The 27,469-nt window shown below is 41.1% G+C and overlaps 1 protein-coding gene across 1 annotated transcript in view; it reads left to right on the forward strand.

Annotated features, from left to right (window-relative positions):
* The first annotated feature begins 13,517 nt into the window (after positions 1 to 13,517).
* The window catches only part of ERICH1 (glutamate rich 1), an 81,552-nt gene continuing 67,600 nt past the window's right edge, over positions 13,518 to 27,469 (forward strand). The window contains exon 1 of the mRNA XM_018574887.1: positions 13,518 to 13,791. Within this exon, the coding sequence (XP_018430389.1) occupies positions 13,518 to 13,791 (274 nt within the window). The remainder of the gene's footprint in view (positions 13,792 to 27,469) is intronic.

Below are 27,469 nucleotides of genomic sequence, written 5' to 3' on the forward strand. Positions count from 1 at the left end.
GATGGAAAATTTATATAAAATATTTTGTAAATATGGATGTTACTACAGTAATACCTTGGTTTACAAGTAACTTGGTTTGAGAGCGTTTTGCAAGACAAGCACACATTTCTGAAAACATTTGCCTTGATATACAAGCAACGTCTTGCAATAAGAGCAACATTTTGTAGAAAAGCACCACCCGAATAAGGCTGTAGCAGTGCGAGCGATGAGTCTTTTTAACGACAATGCAATGTCACATTGGATAGATTCCTTGTTAAGGTTTCACGAAATGAAAAAGATTCCATTGAGTCAAGAGATAGCAGTGATTCTGTTAGTGATAGTGAAAGTCGTCCTACACAATAATCCTCCTCTCTCTTGTCCCCCTCACACCAGCCACAAAGGTACCGGTAATTGGCTTATTTTTCTTTATATTTTGTACAGTATTATATTACAGTACAGTATTATAATCATTTTTATATGAATATTTTTGGGTTGGGGAACGAATCATCTGAATTTCCCTTATTTCCTGTGGGGAAATTCGCTTTGATATACAAGCGCTTTGCATTACAAGCATGCTTCCGGAACGAATTATGCTCGTAAACCAAGGTATCACTGTATTGCATTGTAGTAAAGGTTCTCAATCAAATGGAAGGAATTATGAAGGAACATAGATTTTAGAATCAGATGGGGCTATATAGTCCCTCTATATAGATGGTATGATAAAGAAATATATATTGAAACAAAATGAAATTGAATTATGGCTGTTACTATGGGTTACGGCACTTCTTTTTCCTTACTAATGTAGCCAAATAAGAAGACATTATTCATGAATAAAATAGGTAATGTATTTTATTTGTGAGCCTCTACTGTTTTATGTAATTCTTAATAATGTGGTCTTTTTTTCCTAAAAGCCTGGTATGTCCCAATGTATTAATAGCATATTGATGTATGTATGTATGTATGTATGTATGTATGTATGTATTTATTAATTGATTTATTTATAGAGATGAACTTTATTTCTCATCTGCATTGCAGGGTGAAGAGCTGAGTCAAGCATTTAACTTCCTGACAGGTGTGGTTCTGCATCTGCAGAGCGCAGTCATTTCTAACCCAAACCACAAAGGTTAAAGAACAAAGCCCAATCCAAATATATGGCAGGACTGTGCTTCTACATTTATACATATGTTTATTCCTCTTAAATTAGAATCGATCAAATTAACATTTAGCCATAATAGTTACATTAGTACCTTTACAGGATGATGTGAAACTAAATAAGTGATAAATGTCCTATTGTTGAGAAATCTAACAACCGCAGTGGGAATCACGAAAGCTTGTACCATGGGTACTCTGTGAAGTGACTTAATGAATCCAGTGTGTGCTGCATAGGCGTACTCAGCACCCTGAACATTACAGAGAGCTGGACAGCAGCCAAACCCCAGCATACTGGCTAAATCTCATTTATGCAGACTGTGAACTAAAGATGGAATGCAAGGAAGAATGTATTTAGAGGCTAAATGTACCAATAGGCGATACTTCACCGTTTCCCAAAAAGTGTACAAGGAAAGGGCAAAGACACGGTCTTTTTTGAACTGACACTTATAAGTAGATATCCCAGCTGCAGGAAACGATTAGGCATCAAGAGTGAAGTGAATAACTCAATAAGCAATTCAAGTTTTTCAATCTAAGTTTGCTCATCTTACATTTGAGGGTGACTTGTTATGCAACAGACAAAGGGGGGAAAAAAAGTTCTAGTGGTACCACTACCTACCACCCACGAGATGTACATCTAGAACAGATGCCACCCCCTCAGACAAATTGGTATTATCTATTAGACTTTTGAATCCTCCCTCGGTTAAAGCACCTGCAAGGAGGGGGTGGCAAAGGGCTTATTTTAGCCTGAGTAACAGAAAAGGGAGCCCAGCTGCTCTGTGAGAAAGTGACTCATTCGCAGTGTTTTATATCCATTCACTGTCACTGTCATTGACTCTGCTGTCCCTGGACATGCACTAGGGACCTATTTCAGCACCATGGACAGCGTCGCTGCAAGAGAATAGTGGAGCCTGCGGACATGGCAGCGAACAAGCAGCCAGCATCCATTGCATTATCTCTAGTGTATACAAGCCTTCTGTCAAATAACAACACCGTGTCTGATCAGCTAAAATGAAATCCATGGCAGAACTGTACAGTCAGCTGTAGATCGCTGTACAATGGGCAAGTTTCAGGATGAGAAGTTAACAGGAAAGCGATCCCAGCTAACAAAGACCCAGCAAGCTCTAGGATGATAGGGTTGGGTATAAAATGCCTTTACACCTCATGTGCTTTTAACACCAACATCCTTTAGGCACATGATATTTGAATAGTTATCATTAGGCACAAGATATACTGAATAGTTATGATTAGGCACAGGATATTCTGAATAGTTATCATTAGGCACAGGATAAACTGAATAGTTATCATTAGGCGCACAATATTCTAAAATAGTTAACATTAGGCACAGGATATTCTGAATAGTTATCATTAAGCACAGGATATTCTGAATAGTTATCATTAGGCACAAGATATACTAAATAGTTATGATTAGGCACAGGATATTCTGAATAGTTATGATTAGGCACAGGATATTCTAAATATTTATCATTAGGCACAGGATATTCTAAATATTTATCATTAGGCACAGGATATTCTAAATATTTATCATTAGGCACAGGATATTCTAAATATTTATCATTAGGCACAGGATATTCTAAATATTTATCATTAGGCACAGGATATTCTAAATATTTATCATTAGGCACAGGATATTCTAAATATTTATCATTAGGCACAGGATATTCTAAATATTTATCATTAGGCACAGGATATTCTAAATATTTATCATTAGGCACAGGATATTCTAAATATTTATCATTAGGCACAGGATATTCTAAATATTTATCATTAGGCACAGGATATTCTAAATATTTATCATTAGGCACAGGATATTCTAAATATTTATCATTAGGCACAGGATATTCTAAATATTTATCATTAGGCACAGGATATTCTAAATATTTATCATTAGGCACAGGATATTCTAAATATTTATCATTAGGCACAGGATATTCTAAATATTTATCATTAGGCACAGGATATTCTAAATATTTATCATTAGGCACAGGATATTCTAAATATTTATCATTAGGCACAGGATATTCTAAATATTTATCATTAGGCACAGGATATTCTAAATATTTATCATTAGGCACAGGATATTCTAAATATTTATCATTAGGCACAGGATATTCTAAATATTTATCATTAGGCACAGGATATTCTAAATATTTATCATTAGGCACAGGATATTCTAAATATTTATCATTAGGCACAGGATATTCTAAATATTTATCATTAGGCACAGGATATTCTAAATATTTATCATTAGGCACAGGATATTCTAAATATTTATCATTAGGCACAGGATATTCTAAATATTTATCATTAGGCACAGGATATTCTAAATATTTATCATTAGGCACAGGATATTCTAAATATTTATCATTAGGCACAGGATATTCTAAATATTTATCATTAGGCACAGGATATTCTAAATATTTATCATTAGGCACAGGATATTCTAAATATTTATCATTAGGCACAGGATATTCTAAATATTTATCATTAGGCACAGGATATTCTAAATATTTATCATTAGGCACAGGATATTCTAAATATTTATCATTAGGCACAGGATATTCTAAATATTTATCATTAGGCACAGGATATTCTAAATATTTATCATTAGGCACAGGATATTCTAAATATTTATCATTAGGCACAGGATATTCTAAATATTTATCATTAGGCACAGGATATTCTAAATATTTATCATTAGGCACAGGATATTCTAAATATTTATCATTAGGCACAGGATATTCTAAATATTTATCATTAGGCACAGGATATTCTAAATATTTATCATTAGGCACAGGATATTCTAAATATTTATCATTAGGCACAGGATATTCTAAATATTTATCATTAGGCACAGGATATTCTAAATATTTATCATTAGGCACAGGATATTCTAAATATTTATCATTAGGCACAGGATATTCTAAATATTTATCATTAGGCACAGGATATTCTAAATATTTATCATTAGGCACAGGATATTCTAAATATTTATCATTAGGCACAGGATATTCTAAATATTTATCATTAGGCACAGGATATTCTAAATATTTATCATTAGGCACAGGATATTCTAAATATTTATCATTAGGCACAGGATATTCTAAATATTTATCATTAGGCACAGGATATTCTGAATAGTTATCATTAGGCACAGGATATTCTGAATAGTTATCATTAGCACTGGATATTCTGAATAGTTATGATTAGGCACAGGATATTCTAAATATTTATCATTAGGCACAGGATATTCTGAATAGTTATCATTAGCACTGGATATTCTGAATAGTTATCATTAGCACTGGATATTCTGAATAGTTATCATTAGCACTGGATATTCTGAATAGTTATCATTAGCACTGGATATTCTGAATAGTTATCATTAGCACTGGATATTCTGAATAGTTATCATTAGCACTGGATATTCTGAATAGTTATCATTAGCACTGGATATTCTGAATAGTTATCATTAGCACTGGATATTCTGAATAGTTATCATTAGCACTGGATATTCTGAATAGTTATCATTAGCACTGGATATTCTGAATAGTTATCATTAGCACTGGATATTCTGAATAGTTATCATTAGCACTGGATATTCTGAATAGTTATCATTAGCACTGGATATTCTGAATAGTTATCATTAGCACTGGATATTCTGAATAGTTATCATTAGCACTGGATATTCTGAATAGTTATCATTAGCACTGGATATTCTGAATAGTTATCATTAGCACTGGATATTCTGAATAGTTATCATTAGGCACAGGATATTCTAAATATTTATCATTATGCACAGGATATTCTGAATAGTTATCATTAGGCACATGATGTTCTGAATAGTTATCATTAGCCACAGGATATTCGGAATAGTTATCATTGATCATAGACAATCAATCAAGCACATTTAAAGTATATGTAAACCTAAATCAATAAAATATCATATAAACCTTAAAGGCTATCTCCAGAACTATTTTTTTTTTTAAACCCTTAACCTTGTAGTGTGGATCCCCCGCACTACAAAGGTTAACTGCTCATTTTTGTCTAAATGCTTTTTACTTCCCTGATCCCCCGCTCCCCCAGCAATCAGTGCTCTCCTCTTCTCCCCTGTGCTACGGCTCATGCAGGGCTATAGGTTCTGAACTGTACGTGATGACCTCAGCGGGTCCCTGACTGCCAGAGCGGAGGTGAGAAAAAGGGGCTACAGGTGCCGGTCTTGGCGCCAGAGGGAGCGGGGCTCAGGTAAGTAAAAGTCCTTCACACAGGTCCCCTAGACGTTTAGGAGCCATTACCCCTTTCAGTGCAAGGGTAGTCCCACTGCCAGGGGAATTCTTTTTTTTCTTAACTTTACCATCATTTCAAATGCAATTTTCAATATTTTTAAACCTATATCTTTTTATTAAAACATGGTGATCCTGCCATGAAGGTACTTCTTTAGGCACTTCCCCAATGGAGACTACACCGCTGCACATTGTAAATCCAATGGATCACTTGAGCTATTCTTGTACAAAGTGCTTTTTGATGTCCTTGATGTGGGACACCGTTTGCTGCACATTACACAGACATGGTCCCCCTGCTGTCACCTTCAGGAAACCCAACCTAGGAAATGCTATGCAGCCATCCTTGGAATGCATGCATGCGGAAGAAGTGGCCGCAATCAGGCTGCAGCAAATCAGCAATGACAAAGAATGAAAAAAAAAGTGAAAACAACTATTTTACTTAATAAAAAGGTTTATGATAGACAAACTAGATGCCATTCAGTCAGGGTTTGCAGGTACTTTAACAGAATTAAGCTCTATGCACAGCAGTAACAGGAGGATAAGGGTCTTTAGCCATGTGATTGTAATTCACAAATACCACTGCTGAAAATAACTGGCACTTTTTAGAAAATAAGAATCCTTATCCTGCAGTGTAATGCATAGTAAAGGTACCTAAATGACCAATGATACAATGCACTTTACAATGATACAACCCACTATACAATGACACAACCAGTGATACAGCCCACTATTCAATGCACTATACAATGATGCAACTAATGATACAATGAGCTATACAATGATCCACCTAATGAGACAATGCACTATACAATGATACAACCAATGCACTATACAATGATACAACCAATGCATGTGAGTTCAGGTGTGGACATCAGGGATACATCCTCGAATCCACATGACTCCAGCAGGATGCTTCCATTTATTCCAGCTTTCTGCCCATGCATGCGATGTCTTCACATCTAGAGGCAAGTTATCCTATGACATAAGAGGCAGTACAGGGACTGGATCCAGGGTGAGATGGTATAGGTTAGCTGCATTTCCCTTTTCTCTAGATCGTTGCATTGAAATCACTGTTCATGCTCAGGTGCTCAGCTATGGGAGCTGGTAGAAGAACCAGAGGATGGTAAACATGTTCCATACATAGCACAGGGATGCTGACAATGTGTCCTGCCTGGACTGCTCACTTCTGGATGGAATACAGTTATATAGATGGATGGAATGAATGGTGGAAGTCTCAGCGCTGGAGTACACTGACACATCATTCAACTCTACATATAACCTAATGTCACCTTTTGTGTTCATGTGTGCTGACACTTTATGAGAATTTCTAAGACAGTCGAAAGGTGAATTGTACCCTGAAATGTATAGTGCATTGGTTGTATCATTGTATAGTGCATTGGTTGTATAATTGCATAGTGCATACAATGTATATCTCAGACTCACCTTCCTCAGGGATGTCATTCTAATGTATTATTCATGTATTGCCTTGCAGGAAGAAGACTCCTATAAACTTCAGAACAGCTGAGTTTGTAAGTGGCAATTGTATAAACTTTCCCTCCTCCGTTTAGACGCAGGCGTGTGCACTAGAGCATTGTGTCTAGAAAGCATTAGACATTCCCTGCGCCTTTCCCAGCAGCGGTTCTGCACGGATCCGTCCTAAGGCGCTCTCCGAGCTTCAAAGGGTTGCAGCTCGTGCGCATGCGTCAGTCGTTCAGCGTTCCGCACATGCGCGTTGAAGGCGGCGTGTTCGGGGAGTCTTTAGGCTAGCGAGCGAGTAGTTGTGCTGGGGCGGTTTCAGTCATTGGTGGTTACCAGGAATCAGAGATCGTGTATTGGTTAGACTTGCTAAGTGGGCCGGGTTTCAGGAGTGACATTTGTCACTTCCCCGTGCTCGGCGTGTTGTTGTTGTGGCGCTCTGGTGGCAAAGTGATCGGGAACAATTAGTGAAGAGTGCGATGTAAATCACTGAGCGGGTGTGATGTCTGCTGCCAGGAGAGAAGGTAACATCAGCTGGCTAAGCTTATTTCACTTCCTGGGGACGATAGTAATAGTCTGCTGCGGATGGGATGCGAGGAAAGTGATGGCAGCGATAGGTGGGAGGGCAGATTCTAAAGTCTTCATTGTTAGTACATAGCTTCGAGCTGTGGCTCATGTAAAGGAACTGGTATTCTTTATAGATCCAAAAATCCCTGTGACCCTGTAAAGGAGTTGTAAAGTCCCAGGATGTACTAGCCTGCTATAACATCAACATTGTAATAGGAATACATACTCAGGGCCGGATTTACTCTCTCTGCTGCCCCAATGCCAGGTTCCTTATTGCACCCTTGTATGCAGACTGCATACAAGTGATCTCAGCACAACGCTGAGATTACTTGTACAAAACAAGCTGCAGCTTTCCCAATTAAGGGAAAGTACATTAAGCCTTGCTTGTACATTAAGCCTTGCTTGCCCAAAGCAGGGCTAAATGTAGAAAACAATTACACGCCCGGCACCCAGAACTGCATGTTCTGGGCATCAGGAGATAGGAATTCCACACCCCTGCTACCCCTCTACTCCCTGCTGTCCCAAGGCCGGCCTCGGTTGGCCTGGTGGGAAATCCGGCCATTCGAAGCTTTCTTGAAAAAAAAAATCTCTTTTATGTAGTGAGTGCTGCCTTCTGTCTGCCCATCACTTTCACCAACTTCCTGGATTCCCGGTGTGCTTTGTGTCACTTTCCCTGCTGTTTGATGTCATACAACCTTGATTTCTCAATACTACATATCCCATCATGCATTGCTTCCGGCAAGCAATAATAATGTTACATTGTTCAGGCGTTGAGATGTAGTTCAGAAGGCAGGCTCTGTGAGAGTGGTGATACAAAGACGTGCATATTCACAGGGCTGAGTGAAATTGTGTCGCTGTATTGAGGAAGTAGATCATATGGCATCGTCTATAAATAAGTTTACAAACTTGTAGCTTGATATGGTTATTAGGAGTGGGATAGAACTGATGGAAATTCAATATAGAAATACAGAATCTTTAGTTTCTGACCATAGATACCCTTTAAACAATATTGCTTTAGATCTGATGAACACATCTGTACCAATGTTCTTTTAAAGCCCTAGTTAAAGATAATTTTGTCCCCACTCCCTCCTCCCTTTTAACCCATATTGCAATTTATTTCCCTATCTGTAAGTCATACTTGCCTGAATCTCCCATTTGGGTCCCTCAGCATTGTCATTTTCAGGTGCGGGAGACTGCTAATCCAGCATTCGTGATGTGGCTGAGACCCCTACCGTCCGCTTGCGTAATGTCACACCTCATCGGGATCCTGAGAGGTTTTTGTCGCTGGACAGCCAATAGGAGGTGCCCAAGTCATGCAGGCAGTAGGCAAGTGACACCATTATTTCCGCTATACTGTATGATGGTATGCCATAGACCTGATCCACTAATCTGGAAAGGAATGGTCCCCCACCCCACAATGACACCAGGATTTAGGTCGGAGATGGACGGTCTGGCTACCTGAATGAGTGGAAAAAATATCAGCCTCAAGCTGCAGAAATACCCTAAGCTCAAAGACAGCTTTGAAGAAAAACTCCAGGCAGAATACAAATTAACCCTTGCAGTGGGGTTACCCCCGCACTGCAAGGGTTAATTGCTGTTTTTTCTATAGGGGACCAAATGAAGAAGATATACTCACCTAATCCTTGGTCCTGCGATATAGACCGCTCACCTGTCTCCGCTCCGGTGGTGGAATGACCTTCCGCGTCCTCACGTCTAATACACTGTATTAGACCTGGTGACTCAGTGGTCATCAGACTGCCGGAGAGGAGGGGAGAGAGGCTGCAGGTACCGGTCTAGCAGGCAGGACTGAGGATTGGGTGAATATATCTTTTATTTTAGACCCTAGACCAAAATGAGCAGTTTACCCTTGTAATGTGGGCATAGACCCACTGCAAGGGGTAATTTGTTATTTTGTCCTCCGTTCTTCTTTAAGATCACACCAAGATGGTCTTCAATGAAGGCCACCTAAAGCCAGCAGTCTAATTAGTGGTCCCCTAAAAATGTTTGTTCCAATACCCCAAGAGGAACTTCAGATGTTTTGAAATCTAATTTGTAATGAAAATGGATGGGTCTGTCATAGACATTAAAGTAGTATTTAAGCCACTTTTGTACATATATCTACTGCTAGCAAGATATATGCAAAAACTTTTTAAAAAAAATTAAAAAGTTACGAAATGGGTAAATACTTACCTGTGTCCCTGCCACTCGCTACAGTCTGAAGATCGGAAGCTTCTCGAGCAGCCGTGCAGGATGATGGGGTGGACGCATGCGCAGTAGAAGAGAATGCACGCATCCGGGAGCGTGCACGTCGGACAGACACCGTGAGACACGAGGAGTCTGCGCTGGATCAGAGACCGGCACCAGCGTTGGAGGGATTGCTGAATACAAGTGGAAGGAAGAAGATGATCGGATCAAGAGGCATCATTTAAGCTAAGTCCTTACAGCAGCACTGGGATTGTGATTGTAATGTCACTTTAACATTTTGAAACCTTTAAAGAATAACCTTGAAAGAGGGTCATTCTTCCACAGATATTCTCAAGAAAGGGGCTTGCACTGGCAATATTAATTCTCAAAAACTCTTACAACCATGTTCCCATATACAAGGAATCACAGCAGTATTGCATGGTCCAATTCTCTTTATGGTCTCTAATTTTCATGGCAGAACTTACAGCTAAGATAGAATATTTCTCATCATTTCTTATCTTGAAAATGTTCTCACGGCTGCCAACTCCCTCTTAGGCCTGGTTCACACCTGGGCGTTTTACAGCGCGTCTCTACGCGCTGTAAAACGCTCAGCATGTGAAAACCAATAATTGTCTATGGGCATGGTTCCCACCTGGGCGTATTTCAGTGCGCAGGAAAGCGCTGAAAAATGCCCTACGCCCAAAGAAATACAGGAGCTTCTTTGGGGCGTATTTTCCGCGCGTATCCATTAGGATACAGCCGGATAGCCTTAGTAAACGCGCATTTGTCGCGTGTTTCTTTTACCGCAAATCGTGGTAAAAACGTGCAGCAAACGTGCATATTCCGTTCGCCCAGGTGTGAACCCAGCCTAAGTAAGATATCTAAGTAAGCATCCCTGTCTTACTTGATGCAGATAATGACCTATATCCCATATGTTCCGTGGGTGCAATTTTTTATTTCAGGGGCTGGAACCATAACTCTGGAATTTCAGTTGACTCTAAACTCAAGAGTTAAATCTTAAAAATACATTCAAGTACCTGAACTATTTAAAAAAAATGTATCTTATTTGTGTATCACTCAGCTGTGGATCTTTAAATCATCTCTGTATTCATGCTGACACTGTCCTTCCTTCTGGAGGGTGGATACTTTTTTGTTCTTCATGGGCCCTGTGTGTGTTGTAAAGTAGCCACCTCTCCAAGTTCACTCCTGTGATGGACTACAATCTCACGTTTCGTTTACTAATTTATATTGAGATTGTAGTCCATCGCAGGAGTGAGCTTGGAGTGGTGGCAACTAGGGATGCCCCGATACTTTTCGAGTACCAGTACAGATACTTGGCATTTTCATGAGAACTATCAGGGTTGCAGCGGTTGCAGTAGGGACCGGGCTCTAGTGCTCCACCACTGTCCTGAAATCATCAGTCGATATTGTTTTAGAAAAACTGTCACATGACAATAAACAAAAATGTATCAGTACTCGTACACTTGGGCGAGTATCAGTATCAGTGCATCCCTTTATTTCTATTTATAAAAACAAAATCATACATTAAAACAGTGTTGTACCAATCCCAGGAGCTCCGTGTGCTCCTTACAAATGACATCTGTCTCCTAACTTTTTAATTTTTCTCTAGTCTAGTCTTGGAGCTCAAAAGTATCGGTACTTGTACCAAGTACGTACTTGTTATCAGTGCATCCCTAGTGGCAACTTTACAACACACACAGGGGCCATGGGGGATAAAAGTAGCCACCCTCCAGAAGGAAGGACAGTGTCACCATGAATTCAGAGATGATTTGAGGATCTACAACTGGGTGATACACAAATAAGATACATTTTTGTTTTTAGTTAAGGTACTTCAGTGTATTTTTAAGAATTAAAGGAGAACTATGAGGTGAGTGCTTTTCACTCACCTCATAGTTCTAGCCGACCTGTGACAATGAGACTGTCACAGGTCGGCTTAGTAGATCAGGAGGTAAGCGAACACATACCGGCGTTCGCTCACCTCTTGATCCTGTCATGGCTCTCAGCCGTGACAGGGGAGGGGCTGGATTCCCCGATCCGCCAGCGCTGACTGGCGGAACGGACGGGGAGGGGGCGGGTACAGCTGGCTCTGCCTCTAGATAGGCAGAGCCAGCTGTCACTCACGCAGCTGGGCGGATCCAGACATAATTGTTGGGATCCGCTTCAGCTGCGGCGTCTCAGTATACCGCAAGCAACGGCTCGCGGTATACTGAGCCTAGGGTGACGGGAGGACGCTAGTTTGTGTCCTCCCGTTACCCTAAGGAGAACTATGGGGAAAAGCCCTGACCCCATAGTTCTCCTTTTTAACTCCTGAGTTTAGTGTCACTTTAAGGTTACTCCATGTCCACAGGTCTTTAATCCATTAGCGGGTGGAGATCCATAGAAAATCTGGGCATGAACCTTCACTGGATTATTTCAGTCCTTTCATAATAACCATTGCAAAGTAAGAGAATAGGAACAGCTATCAGAAGTTTTTTGACTTTACATGAAATCCTGACTATGATGAAACTTTTGAAAACTGAAAGCAATCTAGGAAGTTGTCAGGTCACTCAAAATATTTTCAGGAACAAACACATCAAGATTTTGTCAACGAACAGAGCAGCGGTGACACTTAAATGGTTGGGGTGGAAGCAGAAGTCCATTAATACAATCTTTCTCTAAAGGTGTTTTGAGGGCAAAATAAAAATGTACATCAGACCATTTTCTTTAAACATAAGACAAAATGCTGTTTTGCTAAGCAGCTAAGTCATTAACCAAGATGAATGGCCCTAGAATTTAAAAGCTTTCCATGAGATTACCCTGACATAGGCTATCCCTTAAGGGTTTTTTGCTATAAGCGAAGAAACAGGTAACTAGCAGCGTCTTTCTTTCTGAATCTGAGAGACTTATCCAATGATTCTTATGTACACAGCAAGGACTGGGGGAGAGGTTTGAATTAAAGTGACACTAAACTTAGGGGTTAAATCTTAAAAATGCTTTCAAGTACCCTAACTATTAACAGAAAATGTATCTTATTTGTGTATTACTCAGCTGTAGATCCTCAGATCACCTCTAATATCCTGCTAACTCTGTCCTTCCTTCTGGAGGGTGGCTACTTTTGTTTTTCATGGTCCCTGTGTGTGTTGTAAACTAGCCACCGCTGCAAGCATGCTCCTGTGATGGACTACAATCTTAATCTAAATTAGTAAACTAAACCAGAGATTGTAGTGCATCACAGAAGCAAGCTTGGAGCAGTGGCTACTTTACAACACACACAGGGACCATGGGGAAGAAAAGTAGTCACACTCCAGACGGAAGGACAGTTTAAGCATGAATTCAGAGATGATTTGAGGATCTACAGCTGAGTGATACACAAATAAGGTACATTTATGTTAATAGTTAAGGTACTTGAAAGCATTTTTAAGATTTAACCCTTGAGTTTAATATCACTTTAAGCCTTTTCCCTTACCTTCTACTAAAAGTTTTTAAAAGAATTCTAAAGATTTTTCCCAAAAGGTCACAACATTTGTTTTGAGGAGGATGCCAAAGCCATGATATTCCTCCCAGTTTGCCCAAAGAGGTCTTGGTGTGCCCCGTGTAACTGATGGATAATTTGAACTGTACATATGATAAAATAGTGTATAAGCAGAGGAATACAAGGATTATGGGAAACGGAGAGTGGAGGTAGCAGCTGTTGGATATTATTTACAGACCATTATGTTTTAATACCTCCAAACAAAACGAAAAGCTCATCCAATTCATTAGTAAAATTATTCAGAAAAATGTTGCACCTTTTTGTTAACTTTAGAAACTCCACTCAGCTTATGATCATAACTGTTAGGGCGATACATCCTAGCCGGTGACATGAGCTCACCCGAGTTGCAGAGCCCAAGCACCAGCCGATTTTTAGCAGAGCTCCTAATGGTGGGTTTTGCTGCTTGCTGGTACCAGATTGCCATCCACAAGGATGAGCAACGGCAGAAAGGCTCCAACATTGAGACAGTAGTCCATAGTGAGATCAAGGCAGTGGCAAGGCAGGTGGTGGCAGAGAATGGTCAGGTGTTCCAGGTTGGCAACACGCAGTTAGTATGCAAGGCAGAAGACAAAAGCGTAGTCGGGTCCAGGCGGAGCATCAAAAGTGAAAATCACCAGCACTCAACTTAAAAGCGTAAAGTGTTACCGATTTGGTTAACGTATTATGTCACATGCGTCATCAAGCTAACATTTCGGGGCCACGCTGGGTCCCTTCTTCAGGGCGACATAGTGACGTCACTATGTCACCCTGCTTTTAGGTTGAGTGCTGGTGGTTTCCACTTTTGCTGATCCTGCGACACAACACCATCTGTTGTATCACTTTGAGCACCGCGATCAGTAACGGAATAACTCAATATGATGTATGGAGTGCAGGTGACCCGCCACAACATTGCAGAGTGCAGGCAGAGGTCACAGCAGGCAGAGAAAGGTCAGGCTGTCAGCAAACAGCAACAACTTCAGTATTTTAGCTCTGTGCACAAACAGGGAAGCTGGTTTGAAGACACAGCACCAGCCACTTCCAGAGCTGGTGCTTGAATACCCCTCAGCATCACTTCAGGGAGCTGTGGATGGATAGTGCAGCACAGAAATGTCATGATGAAGCAAGGAAGTCTTGTTTAGGTTCCTTGTTTTTTTTATTCTAAATGTAAATTATTGTGACCAAAATGAGAGGTCCTCTTATGGTATCACTGCTTGCCAAAATTACTGAAATTGTGTATATGAAGGAATGTTTTCAGATTTCACGCTGCCCTGGGACATAATTGTTATTTAGCAGGCTCCACCTTTTTTTGGTTGCCAATTTGATATGATTGTTATCATGAAAATCCAAACATGAAGTGTTTTGGAGGAAGAATGCTGTCTGCTTTATATGTGTTAACAAAACGCACTATATGCCACCCGTAGAGGAGAGGAAGAGATGAATGCATGTTAATATAGCTACAGAACATCTTGTGACTCATCTCGGCCATATAGTTTTAGGTAGTTATTCCCAAAGGAGTCGAAGGATTAAGCCAAAGCATCGTCTAATGCTTCGGCCCCCGGAGCCCTTCGGTTCACTCGAACCGAAGTGCTGCTGTATGGGCTGTATTCAGCCCGTACAGCAGCTCGAGGTAGCGAGCAGAATAACCAAGCCGAATGGTGCTCTACGGCTTTCGGCTATTCACTCACTGCCGTTCGGCCCTTATGAGAATAGGGGCGAATGACAGCAAGTGGACTGCCGGAGGTTCGACTCAGCTGATCCAGATGTTGGATCGGCTAAGTCGAACAGCTTCTTCACTTTGCCTCAGCCAAAGCAAGCCGATGTATGGCTCATGTATGACCGAAGCCAGACGATGTACGTCTGATTTTAGTCTATGTACGGCTGAAATCAGCCATACAGGGCCGAAGTGAATAGCTGAATGGCATTCAGGTCGCTTCACTTCGGCTCGGTTATTCACTCGGCTGCCTTCGGCAGCTTAGTGAATAACCCCCTTAGTGTTTGGTAATATTGGATTCCTATTCTGGGGTCAAGGTGGTCAACTCCAGTCTTTAAGGGCAACAAAAGAACAAGGAGAAAAGCTCAATGAAGTACCTTTGGTGGATTGTTCTTAAAAGTCAGGCAGTGAAAGTTGGAATTTATGTGTAGGCTGCAACCATAATATTGAAATTATGATAAATACTTTTTTTGATGATGGTCCTTCACTTAATTTGCGGCCTAACTGTCCTTTTCTGTATGTAATTGCAAACAAGCGTTAAAACTCTTACAGAGAAGAGAACAAAGTATGTGTATATTTGAATGACTCTTGAACCCATCCTCGGTTTAGAATCAAGATATTCACCTTCGGTAAAATGTGTTGTCAATGTTGCATTGGTTATGCCAGATAAATGAAAAGCTGTGAAAAGGCAGCCGTGCTTTGTCACAGCTCTAGTAATGCACCTGTCATATCTGATATAACAACAGCAAGCAGTGCTGAAGAGAAACGGCCTTGTATACGAGAGGATCCAGGTGGCCGTGAGGAAGCGCATTAGAGGATTTTTGTCTGTGATTTTGCTACATAGTGTTATTTTTTATTAGCCTTCCCATCAGTTTAAAAGAATCTATCAACGCATCTCCCAATGCCCACTGCACATATACATTGTCAGTATTGAGCAAGGGCTTGGTTTGGAGTTGAACTAAAAAAAAAAAAAAAAGCTTAAAGTGACATTAAACAATATTTTTAGTTCCCCAGTGCTGCTTTCATGCCCCTTGCTGCGATCATCTTCTTCCTTCCAATCGTTTCTGCCAGTCCCTCCAGCTCTGGTGCCTGTCTCTGATCCACCACAGCTAGCGGTCGATATATGCCAAAAAATAAGAGACTTTAATTATATTTTAAAGTAGTAATAAACTATCAAACTTTTATTCAATAATGAATCCAGATCAAAAAAGTATTCATTGCTCATCAAAGTATTTCTTTACATTTATGCCCAAACACTAAGTTATGTTTCTGAACAGCTGGCTCCAACTCTCACAGCTCAGCTTCCCTGAACTTCCTGTTCAGTACAATATCACAAGGGACAGCATAGTGTCTAGCAACTATCCATCTACTAGCTTAGAGAAGGTAGGAGGAATGAAGTGTCGGGGTTCCACCCTGACTTAACTAGTTTGCAGCATTCTGGCTTGGCTGCCATTTTATCCACCTGTGATTCCTCTTTTGTCTGAGCAGACTGTGGAACGTTGCTCACTACTCACAGGCTCCCTCTTATGGACAAACAGGAGAGCATCATATGGGCGTTTCCTGTCTCTGAGTGATGATGTCACCCTACTCACTATATAAACCACTCAGTCCAGTCTGTCCTTGCGTGGTCTTACCTGATAGTGCATTCCTGCTGCTCTGTGTATCCTTATTCCGTGTATGACCCGATCCTGGCTGACATTCTCCTCTGGTTCCTGTTCCTGGCTTGTTCCTGTTTATGATTTTTGCTTCCTCCTGTGGACACTTTTTTCTTAATAAAATATTTTTAACTAGCACCTTATGCTTGTCTGATTTTAAATGTGCTCTGACAGGAAGTGGCTTGCCTTGCTGGGCCTGTGTGGAGACATACGCAGCCTACTATCACACACAAGGGTGGCTCCGAAGGACCCTGTAAGGGAAGGAAGCCACCCTAATACACAATATCAGAGCCAGTGCTGTGGAGACCAGCTGATTCTGCAGGAAACAAACTTCATCAAATAGCAGACTTTAATGTAAGTGATTTGGGTTGGATTCACACCAAATGCATTTGGACTGCGCTGGCCGTCTTTTTTTTCCAGTTCAGCCCCAAAGCAAGACAAGGCAATTTGCCTTGTTTTGAATGGGCTCAGTTCACACCACTGTTACAGTACTTTTTTTTTTTTTTAGAGCTGCAACAATTATTCAAATAAGTCGATTAAAATCGACGATGGAAAACGTTGTCAACACTTAAGGGGGACCTGTTTTAATGTTTTCTGTTTAAAAAAAAAAAAAAAGCGGCACACTGCAGAACACCAGCAGCTATAGAGGAACAACAAATCCCAGCAATAATACATTAAACATCTTGTATAATGTATTATTGCTGGGATTTGTAGTTCCTCTATAACTGGTCAGTGGTATTCTGCATTGCGCCGTATAATCATCTACAGCGCAATGGGGAATACCACCAGCTATAGAGGACTACAAATCCCAGCAATAATACATTATATACAACACAATGCAGAATACCAGCAGTTACAGAGGACTACAAATCCCAGCAATAGTACATTATAGTATAAAGGACTATTGCTGGCATTTGTTGTATTCCTATATAGCTGCTGGTATTCTGCATTGCGCCGTATAATCATTATACAGTGCAATGCAGAATGGCACCAGCTAGAGAAGGCTACAAATCCCAGCAATAGTACACTATAGTGTACTATTGCTTCGATTTGTTGTATTCCTCTAAAGCTGCTGGTATTCTGCATTGTGCCTCTGTATAATGTACTATATTGCACACCACACGTTTTTTTACTTCCACCGCTCCAAGCTTGCTCCCGTGATGGACTACAATCTCAATACAAACTAGTAGTCCATCACTGGAGCCTTTTTTTAAGTCCGATTAATCGAACTTAATAATCAGCCAACTAATCGATTTTTGAAAATACTCGTTAGCTGCAGCCCTATTTTTTTTATAGTGCAGCTGGCTGTGACAGGGTACAACTGCATCGCACCTGTACAGCTTAATGTAAATGTGCCGGAATGAGCGCATCGGCACTGTGACTGCTGATGTGAATGCAGCCTTAACCCCTTTGTGACTGACACAGTGTACGTCGCCAGCATCGGGGCTGTTTAAACAGACTCCCGGCGGCTATTGCCGCTGGGACTCTATTTAAACTTGTAAAGCTGACTGTCGGCTTTACAATAGAAGCTATTCTGGCGACTTACCTGTCGCCAGATCGCTTCTGTGTCCGGAAGAAGGGCCCCCCCCCTACGGGCCTGGGACCGGTGTCCGCGGGGAGCTGGGGAGGAGGTCGACGAACTTCCGTTCATCGATTCCCCTCCCCGTTCTATGGGACCGGGAGCGATGTAGATTGCATGACTTCCGGTCCCTGGGCTGTCAGTTCTGGGCTCCTGCAGCCCAGCTATAAGCTGTTGAAGTGCGATCTGCACTTCAATAGCTTATTTCTAGTGTAAAGGTGACACTGGGTGTCTTTTGGACCCCCAGCATCACCTTAAAGAGTACCTGGTCACCACCATCTGCTATCACATGGGGGGGCTTGTAAGCCCCCCTATGTGATAGCAGTCAAAGTAAAAATAAAAAAAACAGTTTTTTTAAAATAAATCTAATAATAATTTTTAAAAAATGTTTAAAGTCCCCCGCCCCCGCGAGCACGCGCGTCGCCACATAAACGCGCGTCGGGTGCGCCTACGTATGAAAACAACGAACGCACTACACATGTTGGGTATCGCCGCGCACGCCTGAGTGAGAGCAATAATTCTAGGGCCAGTATTTTGGGGTTTCTCTAAATTGAATTAAAAAAATGGGTATTTTATTGTGTTCTGGGGCATTTAATTAAATGTGTCACTAAATTTTGGGGTTTAATAAGGAGTTGCGCTAATATTGCGCTACATAAAATTTGCAACTACCATTTTATTCTATAGGGTCTTGGCATTCAGAAAATATATAATGTTTGGTGGTTTTAAGTAATTTTCAGGCCTAAAATGTGGAATATAACATGGGTGCAAAAAATGGAAAAAAGGTGTCAGTCATGAAGGGGTTAATCAGAATTTGAAATAGCTTAAAAACCTTTTGACTTTAATATCACTTTAAGCTAAACTGCAGTCACCCATAGTGACCCTTTAGGGTTCTTATTTCAGGTCACACAAGGAATCAGAATGGCAGTTCTAGGCAGGTGTATTGGGCCAGATTTACTAGCATATTGTATTTACATATAATCATGCAGGCGAGCAGAATCTTTGTAAATGGAATGTATCATTAGTCCACATTGTGCTCAAACATTTGCCAACTAAGCTGTGGCATGCCTAAAATCAAATAAAAATGTCAGGGTCTATTTAAGGGCTATTGGCTTTATTTAGATGCACATAACATATAGCAATAGGTGGCCTTGAGGTTTCAGCTACAGTTAAAGGAGACTATAAAATAACCTTCTTTTGTACAATGCATCAGTGAGCTGTGTGCCTGGGGATTTAGTACTGCATATGTGTGAATCATAATATGCATGCCCTGAAGTCAAGGAATTAGTCAGCATATGAGATTCCATATGTTGGTGCTTGGAATACAAATTCCTATGTTAAATACTTGTACATCCGCTAATTTTTTTACATGACATATCTTACAGGGTTTATTTATATGCCTCCTTGGATTGGCACATGTCATTGCTTAGCAAGATGTTCACATTATTATCATTTTTTTTTCTAGTTTAGCATATACTCAAACATTTTTGCCATTTACAAACTAGAACTGCTTTGAATGTCAATGTACAATTGGCTAGTTAGGTTCATTTATCATAATTAGAAACATTGGCACATGTTTGCAAACATTTATGGCAGATGTTTTCTCACGTACATTGTGATATAATACAATAGCGGGCTCTGCCTCTAGATAGGCAGAGCCAGCTGTCACTCACGCAGCTGGGTGGATCCAGACAGTATTTTAGGGATCCGTCGCGGCTGCGGCATCTCGGTATACCACGAGCTACTGATCTTTGGGTGACGGGAGGACGCTAGTTTGTGTCTTCCCGTTACCCTTAGGAGAACTATGGGGAAAAGCACTGACCCCATAGTTCTCCTTTAACGAACATATGACATATTTACCACTTACCATTATTGACCATATACCAATTAAAACGCAACAAGACAAGCATCATCATCATCAAAAGGCTAATGTTCTTCCAAAGGAAAAAGTCTTACAGTCCAGTTTCACACATGTGATATAAAATTACTGTTTGTGAATTAGTCTGTCAAAAAAATTTACTGTGGGATATGGTATACAGATCTAAAGTCTTGTATGACCAGCTTTCTACACTGCTCCCTCTGTTAAGCTGTGGTGCAATTATTTGTTCTGGTTTGACAGAGTTTACCATATCACGTAAGGGATGCGCCAATAAAGAAAACTAGTATCTGTGCCGATACCGAGTATTTGGGCGAGTACCAAAAGTGTCGCAAAGGAACATGGAACCGGCCAAGACTCGCCACACGGCTTCCTGATTGGCCGGGAAGCCGGCTATATGCTATTTGGCCGGCTCCATGCTGATTGGCCGGGAAGCCAGCTTCTCAGCCAGTCAGCATGGAGCCGGCGAATCAGGACACCAGGCAGCGGGTAATGACTCGGCTTCCTGATTGGCCGGGAAGCTTACTCGATGCTGATTGGCTGCAAAGCAGACTTCCCCGCCAATCAACATCCAGCCGGCCAAACAACATAGAACTGGCTTCCCGGGCAATCAAGAAGGCAGGTAATGACATGCCGCCCGGCTTCCTGATTGCCGGGGAGCTGGCTCCATGCTAGCGGAAATAGCGGTATCAGTACTCGGTATCGGCTGGTACCGAAAGGTGAATAACGGTACTCATACTCGACACCGGAAAAACGGTATCGGTGCATCCCTGCCTAAGGGCTACAAAGGTAATGCAGATAAGTAAACCGACAGAGCCTTTATACCATGATATGTACTGAATCCTTGTTGGCCTCCTCCTAAGAATACTGGTTGCCTTACTGTCTCTGGCTTCACTACTTTCTGAGTTACTAATCCAAAACAAACATGTAGAGTGAGGGCAAAACCCCTAATTGGCATACATGTTTAAGGTAAGTGACTCAAAATCAATTGGAGCCGTTGGATTATCTTGGAGCCAAGCTGCTAACATATTCAGAGTCATCCACGTTGAAAGAGGGAGCTTCCAAATGTTTCTGATACAAGCTTCTTTATACATTCCTGCTTGAAGAAGAACTCCAGGCAGTTAAAAACGTAAGGGTTAACACCCATCCAAAGCAGCAAACAGTATATAACACAGCACGAATGGCTTAAGTCCAAGCAGGGAGATAATCTGCAGTAATCATAGTGTAACGCATAAACGAGGCAGGCTCTCAAAAATAGGCTTTAGGGAAGCCTCAACTCTGGAAAACAAAACACAGAGAGCGCCTCCATCACGTAAAATCTTTTTAATAAAGTACATTTAAACAGATGCAAACATACTCACAAAAGTCGAGTTTTAAAAAGCATGAAACGGTATAAGCATGAGAGACTTAACCCGCTGGCTAGTCTTCCTCCCTGATGGTTAACGTTTCCGAGGTCACGTCTCCTTCGTCAGAACCCCTGACCCCCTGAAGGAGGCGTGACCTCGGAAACGTTAACCATCAGGGAGGAAGACTAGCCAGCGGGTTAAGTCTCTCATGCTTATACCGTTTCATGCTTTTTAAAACTCGACTTTTGTGAGTATGTTTGCATCTGTTTAAATTTACTTTATTAAAAAGATTTTACGCGATGGAGGTGCTCTCTGTGTTTTGTTTTCCAGAGTTAAAAACGTAACCCTTGCAGCGGGGGTGCTCCCCCACTGCAAGGGTTAAGTGCTTGTTTTGGTCTAGGGTTCTACTTTGAGTAGGAATGTTGACCGTGACCATTTTTATATCTTTCAACCCCTTATCTGCCCTTGATATCTTTTGCAATGAATAATTAATCACATTTAGAGATATGCATCAGAAGCTGCTCTATAGCTACCCAGTGGTATCACTGGAGGCACAAGGGTCATCCCTATAAGGCAGCCTGAGGCTACTGCCTCAGGGGACATCTCATTGGGGCCCCAGAGCTCTTAGCAACCTGCAACGCTCTGGCTGGGGTCCCACCCAGGCCCCAACCTGGACATCACTGGTTTCCCAGGGGGCTGAGTGGGACACTCCTGGCTTACGTCCCGCCTAGTTTCTGACAACCACTGACATCAGTGAGCTGGGTAGGACGCCAGACAGATCCGGAGCCAGTGGTACTAGCAGCAAGCCCTCATCTACCCCCAAGGACCCCCCACTGTCACTAACCCGAAGGTAACGGTCATTACCATCCCTCTGGCCTCAGGTGGCTATAAGTCTAGGGATGCCCCTTGGGGTCACCATCATTAGCTATCATCAAAAGCCAACTTCATTTGTTTACACTATGGATAGAATTACAGCTTCTTCGACACAAAAGAGAACGTTGCCAAAATAGGGAAGTGTATCCGAGATCAGACAGTCCTTACCAACTTCTGGAAGCTAATTCATGTGAGCTCTAATATATGTAAAAAAATTACCTATTTATTGATGTTACTTTCTCTTTCAATTACAGAGCTCTGTTATTTGACATTCTTCTATACTCTCAGGAGTTGGGAGTCTGAGTACAGGCAGCCAGTTTAAAGGTTAGCAACTGTCAGACCTCTGACATTCAAGCTGAAGTGTGAGGCTCAGGCACGTAAATAAAGCCAAATACACTTGTTCTTCTTTCCGCCTGCATAACTTTAATGTTTTAAGACTGAATTTTTCGATTCTCACATAAGTCCAATCATGACTGGTACTGTTGAAGTGTCTATAGAAAAAACTGTTGTTGCCATAGCAGCCACTCATTCACCTTATTTCTCCTTTATGTTCTACTTATGTTATAAAAGGGAAACAAACTATTTTGGCTTTTGGACCATTTTATTTTAAATGCCTTTTCAACATTTACATGTTTCATATAATTATGTTTTATAACTTTTTTAAATAATTTTTGTATATATATGTTTATTTAATAATGCTTGTTTCCATGATAATTGGTTTGCAGGGCTTTCTAATAATCCCACTGCTCACTGCAACTCCATCTTTAAAGTGACACTAAACTCAGGAGGTAAACCTTAAAAATGCATTAGGTACCCTAACTAATAACAAAAAATGTATCTTATTTGTGTATCACTCAGCTGTAGAGCCTCAAATCATCTCTGTATTGGTGCTGACACTGTCCTTCCTTCTGGAGGGTGGCTACTTTTGTTCCCCATGGTACCTGTGTGTGTTGTAAAGTTGCCACCATTCAAAGTTCGTTCCCGTGATGGACTACAATCCCATGTTTAGCATACTAATTTGTATTGAGATGGTAGTACATCACAGGAGCGAGCTTGGAGTGGTGGCTACTTTACAACACACACAGGTATCATGGGGAACAAAAGTAGTCACCCTCCAGAAGGAAGAACAGTGTCAGCACCAATTCAGAGATGATTTGAGCATCTACAGCTGAATGATGCACAAATAACGTACACTTTTGTAAATAGTTCAGGTACTTGTGTGCATTTTTAAGACAAGATCATTTTAAAGAATAAAAAATACAATGGAGGTCTCCAGCAGGGTGAGGGAAGTACTGGGGGTGAAGAAATGAGACCAGAGTTGGACTTTCAAGTGGAATAAACTATTGGTATATTTCTGACCAATGAAAACTAATAACATGGCAGAGCAGGTCTGGTATGCCTTTTTTCTTTTTTAGCTAACGTGATTTAATTAAATGAATGTAATCTACTTTGTCTTGTATGCAACAAATATTTTTTTATATCCCATACCAGAAACTATATCTCCTACTGGGCCCAGCTTCAGTATCTTGCTAGTCAGCCCCGCTGACTGTCAAAATACCTGAACAATCTGATTGGAGTAGGCATTGTTCAGGTATTGTGAGAGCCAGCGGGGCCGACTAGCAAGATACTGAAGCTTGGCCCAGTGGGATATTCCTCCATCCACACAGTTTAGTGTACATGGAGGGATCTGTTGCACTTTTTTTATCTGACCATAGAAAATCTGCAGATACAATGGACGGGTTTGTTCTGCACGCGCATGCGTGTGAGCAGGAAAAAAAGCTGTCTAATTACAGCAACCCACCCATGTAAGTTTGCCACTAGATGGAGCAGAACTACATAGGAGATAAGTATTTACGGTATTTTCTATGTTCCTCAGCTCCATCTAGTGGCCATAATGTTGTATTTACCTAATAATACATTCAACCTGGAAAGAAAATATTAATTTGGCCTCCATTTGCACAGATGTAATGTAGGTGCTATCTGCAGGGCGAATGGCTCTGTGAATTGTTTATAAATACACCCCAAATGTGTTTTGGTAGAAACAAATATATAGTATGTGGTGGGGTGTCCATCTAATTTTGTTTTAATTAGGTTGCATTTAGAGTTCTATAGGAGATTGTTAGAACTAATTTTCTACCTTGTAGGCTGAAATACAGAAACGTATATTCTTTCAACCATTTCTGTACTTGATTTTACAATTTTTGTACTATTGGATGTTTTGTTAGGCTGTGATGTAAAATGAAAACATTGGTTTACTGTATGTTAGCTTATTTTTTTATATTGATTTGGAATTCCTTATGGGGAAGCTATGCTGCCTGCACTTGGAAGATATTAAATGCTGGAAAGAGTTGAGATACATTTAGATGGCATCATAATAAGGTTTAAATATGTTTTCAGCGTGTTTGTGAAAAATAATGGAACTGTAAAGGTCAGCTACCTATTCTCTGAATGTCTAAATGCATAACAGCTCTGAGGCCTTAGAAACAATTGTTCTTATATTTTTTCATGACAAAACTTGCCTTGCTGCCTTCATTTTATTTGACAAGGACATTGAAATGTCACAAGGAACAGGATTTGGCTATGTTATTACAGTAGAACCTGCACAGACTGCCATTTAGTAGATCAATTTCAGTGTCAAAATATTGTTTTGAATTTCGTCATGCAAAATATACTTCAGTCCCTGTTAGCATTCACACCTCCAGAATCTGAAGGACAGCTAGCTGAACCATCTTCTAGGGATTCAAAATGTTCCAGTCATTAAAGGAGAACTATGGGGTTAAGTCTTTTCCCCATAGTTCTCCTTAGGGTAACGGGAGGAAACAAACTAGCGTCCTCCCGTCACCCTAGGCTCAGTATACCGCGAGCTGCTGCTCGCGGTATACTGAGACGCCGCAGCTGAAGCGGATCCCGACAATTGTTCCGGGATCCACCCAGCTGCATGACTGACAGCTGGCTCTGCCTATCTAGAGCCAGAGCCAGCTGTACCCGCCCCCTCCCCCGTCCGTTCCGCCAGTCAGCGCTGGCGGATCAGAGCGGGGAGGGGGGAATCCAGCCCCTCCCCTGTCACGGCAGAGAGCCGTGACAGGATCGAGAGGTGAACGAACCTCCCGATCTACTGAGCCGACCTGTGACAGTCTCATTGTCACATGTCGGCTAGAACTATGAGGTGAGTGAAAAGCACTCACCTCATAGTTCTCCTTTACCATAAGCACGATTAAAATAAACTTTTATTTTTGTGAATTCTGGTTTTGTTAAGTGTTAAATATACACCCAATTTGCACAAGCACATGCATTGTGAAACATATATTGTACATTAAACGATAAAATAGTTGGTGTATATCCCAAAATATATGAAAAAAATGATGAAGTGGGATAGGAAAGGATAAGGGAAGGGATAAAGGGTAACCAGGGGATGGTTTCCTGTAGGTAAAAACAAATTAATAAAATTGGAACATACAAATGTAGTAACAGAAATGTTTTGTTGATGTATGTATCAGCAGGTGGGAGAGGATAAGATTATATATTTTTAAAATTGAATAATTAAAGTGACAAAGTCAAAAGGGGATGCAGTTGCTCCCAGTCTGAAGCCCAAGGTAGAAAATCTAGAGTTTCTGCATTATATTTCGGGGCTTTTGGAGATGTTTGAGGACACAAACACAGAAATGTGCAGTGAGTTCATTCAGAAAATGATTCCATTATTGATTAAGGTCAATTGGTATGCAGGGATAGTCAAAGATACCTTCGCTAACAATAAAGATGTATGGAACCAAAGGTAAAATGTTTGTCAGCAGTTTTAATGCAGGCATTTCCCACTTTGAAAACACAGGAGCCATGTTTAAAAAAAATGCACTTACCGTAAAGTTAGGGATGCACCTATATCGTTTTTTCCGTATCGATTATTTTTTTCCCGTACTCGCCGATACCAAATACCAATACCAAAAAGCCTATTAAGAAAGCGGGGAGGGGGGGTGTAATGACTCTAGGGCTGCAACAACTAATCGACATAATCGATTATAATCGATTATTGAAAAAGTTGTCAACTTTTTCAATAATCGATTAATCGGCTTCCGATCAGTTGGCCCTGTTCACAGCTCCACACCTCAATACAAACTAGTAGTCCTATCACTGGAGCCATTTTTTAAACTTTATTTTATTGTTTATCCGATTAACCGATTAATCAAACTTAATAATCGGCTAACTAATCGATTTTGAAAATAATCGTTAGCTGCAGCTCTAAATGACTCGCCGCCAGGCTTCCTGATTAGCCGGGAAGCTAGCTCCATGCTCCCTCGTCACCAGGTGATGAGGACGCATGGAGCCGACTTTTTGGCCAACCAGGAAGCTGGGGGGTGCGTAATGACTCGCTGCTCGGGTTCCTGATTGGTCAGCTCCCTGACCAATTAGGAAGTCAGGTGGCGAGTCATTATACGCTACCCGGCTCCCTAATTGGCCAAAAAGCCAGCTCCATGCTCTTTGACGAGGTAGCATGTAGCCGGCTTCCCGGATAATCAGGAAGATAGGAAATTACTCTTCCCCCTGGCTACCTGATTGGCCATGGAAGCTGGCTCCATGCAACCTGGTGACAAGGGAGCCTGATCCCGGAAGTACCAGAATAAGTATCGGTATCCTTGCATCCCTACTTAAAGTGATACTAAACTCAGGAGTTAAAGGAGAACTATGGGGTGAGTGAATTACACTCCTCCTCATAGTTAAAGCTGACATGTGACATTGAAACTGTCACAGGACGGCTCTATTGATCGGGAAGTGAGCGAAAACATACTGCCGATTCCTGAGTTTAGTGTCACTTTAATATTAAGAAAAAGGAGAACTTGAGCTCTAGCCAAGTGACTGTGCTTATGTTCAGTTTCTCATTGTCTACGAGAGAGAGTCTGGGGGAATGAGGTCATCTGTCCTCTACAGGTAGGATGAAGCATTTCTTTAGTCTCCACACTGCCATTTATCACTCACTGGGACTGTCATAACATTGTAACTTCTGACAGCTGAAGTGAGAGACAAACAGGGGGAGCTGAGCTACAGTATGCGAGATGTGTATAAACATGCAGCCAGAAATATAAAGGCTTGTGCATAGACACCAGGATTTACATTATTGTGTCATTTATGGGCCAGCATCTTAGTACTATAAGCAAATGCTCAACCATGATGATGCATGAACAAAGGTGGCTCTGGTATTCTGGGGACAAAGTTGCATGAAGGCATTGTCTGGATCAAATAGATGTAGAGATGCTTTATATATACAGTAGGTCT

This window comes from Nanorana parkeri, unplaced genomic scaffold (assembly GCF_000935625.1).
Source record: "Nanorana parkeri isolate BGI_ZX_2015 unplaced genomic scaffold, ASM93562v1 scaffold51, whole genome shotgun sequence".
Lineage (NCBI taxonomy): Eukaryota > Metazoa > Chordata > Amphibia > Anura > Dicroglossidae > Nanorana > Nanorana parkeri.